Source organism: Ammodytes marinus, assembly GCF_949987685.1.
Source record: "Ammodytes marinus genome assembly, chromosome: 11".
NCBI lineage: Eukaryota > Metazoa > Chordata > Actinopteri > Uranoscopiformes > Ammodytidae > Ammodytes > Ammodytes marinus.
Window position 1 is genome coordinate 18915232 of NC_137215.1, and position 7533 is coordinate 18922764.

Below are 7533 nucleotides of genomic sequence, written 5' to 3' on the forward strand. Positions count from 1 at the left end.
GAATTTAAAGGCAGCATCTCTGTCTGTCCTTTAAAAAAAGGAACATTTCTTCAGAATGTGTATTGGAGTGAAGAGGTTGTCAGGCTTGTGCATGTCAGGCGTCAGAGCAGATTTTCTCTAGGTAGGTCTACAAAGTGCGATTTCATCAGTCAAGACCAAGAGAGTAAAATTGAAGACAACAGGTGCTGCAGCCTCCATTTCTGCACAGGTAATGATACAAAGAGGCAGATCAAGAGGGTAAGAACGGAAAACAAATAAAAAAGGCCAGTAAGGGCCTTAGCTCAGTTGGTAGGGCGTCCTCCCCCAGGCTGGGCCCAGCAGCAGACCCGGGTTCGATTCCCACCCGCGGTCGTTCTCTGCATGTCACTCCCCTCTCTGCCCCATTTCACCTCTGTCTCCCTGCACTATCAATAAAGCATAAAAATGCCCAAAAAATATCTTACAAAAAAAAAGGCCAGTATAGCAAAGCAATGCTAAAACATTGAAATTCAGTTTTGTTAACATCGAGATATATAAACTGAACTTGTGTTCAGTGTCACAAGATGAGACATTTTGTTGTATTAAATAAGGAATTGTTTATTATTATATCATTGCCATTGTATAGTTTGTACATTTCTGGTACAATAAAATAAATGTTATTAAATTAACTTATATTATATGTTTTAGCTTATCAGAGTATTTGTGCCATCTTTTGGGAGACATCTGAACCGGGACCACAGGGACTACGCTAAAGCTGATGGGTCTCTGAAACAATACTGCTGTTCATAATACCCTGGATTTTCACAATACAACTTGAATAAATAAAACCATTGGACTATTGTGCATTATATTTACTGATACTATAAAGCAGTGCTTCCCAACTTTTTCCCCCCGTTTTGATTAAATTATTTTTAATTAACGAATAATTTGCAAAAATATATGCATCATTTCTGTTTTTTCTTTTTCAGATGAATCATTCAGACTTAACCTTTGTGAGGTTGGTGACCCCCAGATTGGGCCCCACTGTTATAAAGCATAATATGTGCAAATGCAGATGCTGCATTATTTTGAGAGCATGTTTTAGAGTTGATATACAAGAAAATAATACATTTGACTGTTTTTGTTTTTAAAAGACAATACCTGTACCAAAGTCTGTTACTAAAATAGTCACAACACTGTCGAAGTGAAAATATGAAATCAATAGAAACATAATTTTCCAAGGACTTGTCCATTTTTTATGTATTGTGAGTCGTTGCTGGAACTGTCACACCACCCTATTCTTTCCAGATGCGAGTCACTTATTGAGTGTCTATCCGAAGCACAGTCAAACATTTCTCTATTTTAGTGTAAATTCTGGTATTTATAACTCAATTTTGTCATGTTCCAGTCAATTTGTGTGTATACACAGTAGGCCACTGGAATCTGTCAATAATAGATTTATAGTGGATTTGTACAGGGTTTCACAGAAAGCAAAGGGTTTAATAAATGCAGCACAGTGGAGCAAATCAATGTGTTTGAAACATGAATAAAGTAATTACAGTGTTTGCAAATCAAACAGCACATTAGGTAGCTTCAAAACAACATGATTTCTACAGAAGAAAACACATTACAAGGTCAAATTATGTTTAGCCCCGCTAATAAAGTAAACTATTTTCAGCAAATTATTAACATAAATGCATGCTGTTTGTATCAGTAGATTGGAGTCACAAGCAACACTAAGTAAATGGTTCTAACACTGTAAATGACTTGCTGTATTGCTCAGATAATAACAGAAAAACTGAAAGGCATCAGCGATTTTGCACGGTGGTGTTTTAACTGCATGCTCCTTGAGCCAAGTTACACCACCAAGAGGTCTAAATTAAATGATTGTTTTCGCTTCTTTCAACATGATTATTTGATGTTTGCGAGAGAACAAAAGCTCATTACCACTCGGCCTCGCCAACAGCTTTAGAGAACACGTAGTCCCTGCCTCCGTAACACATCACCCCATCTTTCAAATGAAACTTCCAGCGGTTCTTGCTGCGGTGAATCTGCGGTACATAGAAAATATAACAATATTAAACGTTTGGATTCAGCACAGGGCTTTGTAATGAAGCCAATTATTTCCAGTAGAGTGGGAACATCTTCTCACTTTGTCATACTGGCAAACGATAACATTGTCGGTGTCAAAGAGATCCGGGATATCCTGCTCAATCACATCATCACCCGAATTCAAAGGATCCTAATCGACAGAAAGCGCACATTGGGAAATAAACTGTTGAAATGTGTCCTCAAAGACATGCTTTTGGGAAAAATCATTATGTGCTGCCTGAAAATCATGACGAATTAATGTTATTTCTGGGAACTTTGGAAAAAGCAGCAGGAGTTTATTCATAAGGAGATGTTTGAGTGGCAACATAACCCGTGTCAAAATGTAAATCAAACTCACTTTTCTCACCTCTTCCACTATGTAAGCGAGTTCATCTGCGCCCTCGCCGTCGCTGCTGGAGGAGATGCTGTTGCCGTCGCTGCTGCCGTTTCCATCCTGCAGAGCCTTTATGGCCTCAGCATTGATCATACCCAGAAAGTCATTCTCTTCCAGGGGAACTTCCTCCTCCATGTCAGAGTTGTCGGCAGGACCATCCAGCTGAACAATGTCTGACAGTGCGCTGTAGTCCAGGTCCAGCTTAACAGGAATTGCAAGAGCTAAGTAAACAGTTATGCCATGATGATATTCAGACAAATTAAAGTCCCAACAGGGAACTTTTAAGTTTTTTAAAAACGGTCTAATTTTTCCTTTGTTGATCATAAATTACCTGTAACAGCGAACAAGACCATCAGTGCAAAGAATGCTGTTTTCATATACTTTTTATTAATGCATTTGTCCGGGTCGGACACCCAGTCCAACTCGGACAGATGCATTAATCGTCGTGATCCATCCTGCAATCTCTCATTCATTCTTATTTTTTCTGTTTCAGTATAACTCTACAGGCATTACGTTGAAAACTTCCTGATCCTGTTTGAAAAAGTTTGTTAACATAAATGCTGCCTTTATCATATATAAAAGTTGATATCTCGACTCTTTCTGCTTCCTACACTTCCAACAATGCAAGTCAATATTTTCAGTAGGACCTCTACCTGATAAACACGTATGCCTTTTAAACTCCACACTTACATTTTGTAACAACATCCAAGAGCCCCTTAAAGAATAGTCAATTAGTCCACATTTTGTGTGTTGCAGAGTTAGATGGGAAGAGTATACCACTTCATGTTGGTCTAGACTCTAGTAAATGTAAAGCTACAGTGGACAACTGGTTAGCTTAGCTTAGCTTAACAAAAAGCCTGTATTAAATAACCAAGACAACTTGTTAACTTGTATAAAGAGGAAAGCAGAATGTGTTTGCTTTCCAAGCTGGCCTTCCCCCTATCTCTGTATGCTAAGCTAACTGGCTGTTGGCTCCAGCTATACATTCAGTAAACAAATGTGAAAGCAGTATTGATTTTCTCATCTAACGCAATAAAGAAAGCAAATACATGCAGTTCCAAAGCTGAGGTACTATTACTTTCACCCATGTGTACTTCAACAAACAGCTTTCCTATCTCGGTTATTTGCTTAAAGAGGGAATATTATTCTCAAATTACCCCGAGGACAGCCTCCGACTGGCTGTCAGTCTTTGCAGGGGCTAGACTCCTCGCCCTTTCTGCCTTCTCTCTCTCCTCCTCAATCACTTGTTTCAGGATGTCGTCAATGTCTGTGGTCTTTAACTGAGCCGACTGTGTGGAAGCCTCCTCAGTGCCCATCTGGATGTCTAATAGCTGGCTTAAGGGTGAGGCGCTCATACTGAGGTCCACAGGTTCAGGTTGTGGACTCTGCGGTGTGAGCTCTGGCGCTGGCGAGCTCTCAGCAGCAGCAGCAGGAGGTGGTGGTGGCTGCTGAGGGAGGCTGCTCTCCTGACCGGGGGGTAAAGCGGTATTTGAATGTGGCGGCTGTGTGACAGGTGAGGGTGGAATGGAGGGTGGCTCCACCATCAGAGGATTAACAGTATCTGGGCGTGCAGCCGTCTGGGGACCGGGAGCTTCTCTCCACGAGACATTCTGTGTGAGTTGGGATCCAGGACGCTGACCTGCTGCAGCCTGAGTCACCACTACAGGAACATTGACCTTGTAAAGTTGACCTTAGTGATAGAAAAAAAGAGTATAGAGTAAAGGGTTGTTTTAACCTTGTTTAGTCCCAAAACAACAGATATCAGTGATTCTTGAGAACCGGGACAAAAGGCTGTCTTCCATATGTAACTGCTGTTATGTTTAAAACTAAAAATATTTAAAATTGTAGATGTCATTAGGGATTAAGAATACAATGTCTGGAGCACAATTATCCCCTTAAATTTAATTGTATCATTATTATGTTAAAAATATATGACACTCACGACGTCCAAAACAGTGTGTCCTCAGAGAAGGTTTCAATCTCTCATATGCAATAAAACCTATTCAAAATGTACTTTAAATCATTAAAAAGAGCTTTTTTCCTCAAAAGCAACACTAAATAATCTCTCATATCAATAAAAACGTTTTTCCTACCACACATTCATGTTTTATAAGGTTTCTAAGTGGTGGGTCACTTTGTCACCGCCGTCAGACATTTCATTAAAATGTAATAAAATCAGGCGAAATAAGGGGCAGCTGTCACTTTAAAGGACCTCTTGTCAAATTCTACCTCTGCAGAGTACATTAGAGTCAGACAGGCTCTGATAAGTGTTGTAGTTTTAGAATATTTTACATTCCGAATCTTGAAAGTCCTGTGTCACAACCATGATATGTCAACACCGACTTACAATTTCTGAAGAAGTTATTTGAAATTTTTTGAACATTTTATTTTCCTGAAGTAGTTCATACTAGCACCTAACATCAACAGAAAAACCAAATGGCTACTAGATAAATTTCATTTATGTTTAAGAAACGTTAAATATGTCAACACCGTCAGACAGGAAATCTGACGGAGTTGACATCTGACGGTGGTGATAGGCCAATGACGGTAAAAAAAAACAAAAGCTAGGAGGTTGTGTCAAAGCTTAGCTCAGTATATGTTGGATACATATATGTAATTTAATTTGCCGAAACATAGGGTTTGGATTTTTTCAACATTGCACCCTGTTTTGTCCCATTTCTCAAGAATCACTGATATAGACAGCATGTGTACCAGAAGCTGTTTGTAGAGTGACTCCAGCTGGTATCTGCACCGGGTAGGCTAACCCAGCAGGGAGAGAAAACGTAGCCAGTGTCTCCGAGTGGTTCTGCAATGAAATATGATGTGTAAAAGAAAATGTAAAAAAGCATATCACAATGTCATGATTAACAGGCATCTATCTTATTTCGCATCAAACACATTTTGAGCTGTCATGTGAGGTAAATGAAGCAAATGCAACAATGGAAGCCAATAATAGTTTTAATGTAACAGATTTCACACCTTAAGTAGCTTTGAAAGGTTGTTGCTGTGGTTTGCTTCATATGTAGCAATGAAATATTATACATTGTCAACCATCTAGCTGAATTCATGTGGTTTGATTTTTCCTTTTTCAAATGAGCTGGGTTATTTCAAAGTCTCAAATTCAATTTGTGATATTCTGAAATGAAGGCTGTTATAAGATGCAAGTGTCTGATGAGGAGAGGATGAGAAAGACGTTTCCTTGGTGCCCAGATGCTCAAGTCTAAACTTTCCCTCTCAGATTCGGTGTGTACAATTTTGTAACGTACTGTTAACCTTGATGACACTTACCTTGAGTCTTGGGAAACTGTGTATAGTCTGCCTCGCAGGAATCACAACCGAGGCTGAGAACAAAACACAGAGCAAAGCAAGTGATGCAAAAGCCAAAAGAAGATGCCTACTCTCTGAAACACTGTAGGTACATTTGATAGTGTGTATATTTATGACACAAATATCTCCTGTAACTTTACACACACAAACTGAGATTATTTTTTTCAAGCAGCTCATTTCCAGCAGTGCTGCATTACCTTCTTGATCATTCTGACTGTAGTTGGCAGGGAGCTGCAGCACAAAGTTGGATGTGTTGATATTGTTTCTCCTGAAGTCTTCCATTGCTTTTGACTGCATCATCTTTGACTCCCAGAGCTGCACAGCAGAAGAAACAGCACAGTCTGTCTTACTGATATGGTGTATACTTCCTCACTAGATGATCTCACTTGTTTTGTTGCTAACAGGTTGAGTCAAGATGTGCATGTAATATAAGGCCTGCATGTATGTATGTATAAATGTTTATATATTTTTAAAAAGGAAGCAGTTTACATGTCTTAAATCGTCCAGGACGCAGTCCTCCAACCCTTCATCCAAGAAGAGCTCCCTCATACTCTCAATCACGTCATCAAGTATGGACAAGTAGAGTTTAGCCTGCATTTGTTCACAAAACCTGCACGTCAGAATCCATAGAGCAGCTTTAGGGGTGGAAGTGATTAATCACAAAAAGGCTCGATATAGCCCCATTGGCTATTAGGTCTAAATTGAAATTGTGTTTACAAGGGCGTATTAATTGGCCTACTACTGGACAACATACACACACAACAGGTTTGCTATTAGTTAGCCTGTAGCATTTACCAGCTACAAAAAAAAACTTACCACTGGGCCTGTGTTGGTCAACATGACTTAGAGAAAATAAATAACTGCTGTCCGGTCTCAACGAATTTTGGAAAACGTAAAACATAGGCCTACAGTAAACGGCGACAGTCGGGTTGTTTTGCCCTCGTGGACTGGATGGAAAAGTGCGAACACAGGTGTTAGTAATCAAGCTACAAATAAAGATGTGATTGGATGAGAGCCCGACTCTCTGATAGGGCTAGTGATTAGGGCCTACTGATGATACTGAGGGCGTCGCTGTAATATCCGGGCCTTGTTTCTTCATAATATAGGCTAATAATATGCTTGAAATAGCCTATACCCAGGGCTGCCTTTACCTGCCACTAGGCCCTGGGACTGAGAGGTTTCGTAGGCCCCCCCGGGCGGCGGTCTTACAATACATGCGTTAAAGCCATGTTTGTCTACACCACAATATCTCTATTGATGAAATACAAAATCACTTAAGGTAACATGTAAATAACCCCCTCCTGGTCTAATGACTTTTAATAACCAAACACACATGGTTGGTTACATTGTTTTTCCAAGTTATTGAGGAGACAGCGGTGGGGTCCCAGGACCTTTTAGGGGGGTCCGGGGGCATGACCCCCGGAAGAAAAATTTGAACCTTTTAAAGTAAAATGCATCAATCTGGTGCACTTTGAGAAGAAAACTGAGGCTAAATCAACTATGTCCTATGTGAGCTATTTTCTGGAATAATTTGGAGACAGAAATTCCAAAAAGCAGAAACAAAAATATACAGGTTTAAAAAATCCAGTCATTCAGCATTCCAATTTTTTTTTTAAATAATCCCTTATCCCAAAGCTACTTCTCTCTTTGAACTCTTTGTTTTGTTTTTAATGGCTCAACTCAATATAGGCCCTTGATCTGCGTTGCCCCGAACAATGTTATTTAAACAAAAATAACAAAAATGTACTGGTGAATGATAGGCC

The 7533-nt window shown here is 39.7% G+C and overlaps 1 protein-coding gene across 1 annotated transcript; it reads right to left on the bottom strand.

Moving 5' to 3' along the window:
• Positions 1–1901: 1901 nt before the first annotated feature.
• On the bottom strand, positions 1902–6610 carry gtf2a1l (general transcription factor IIA, 1-like; the record flags this gene model as incomplete). The annotated part of the gene is made up of 9 exons (XM_080037236.1): positions 1902–2009; positions 2111–2200; positions 2417–2644; positions 3601–4133; positions 5156–5249; positions 5732–5784; positions 5968–6085; positions 6260–6361; positions 6587–6610. The coding sequence occupies 9 exons, from the start codon at positions 6608–6610 to the stop codon at positions 1902–1904; spliced, it is 1350 nt and encodes a 449-aa protein (XP_079893362.1).
• Positions 6611–7533: the final 923 nt, after the last annotated feature.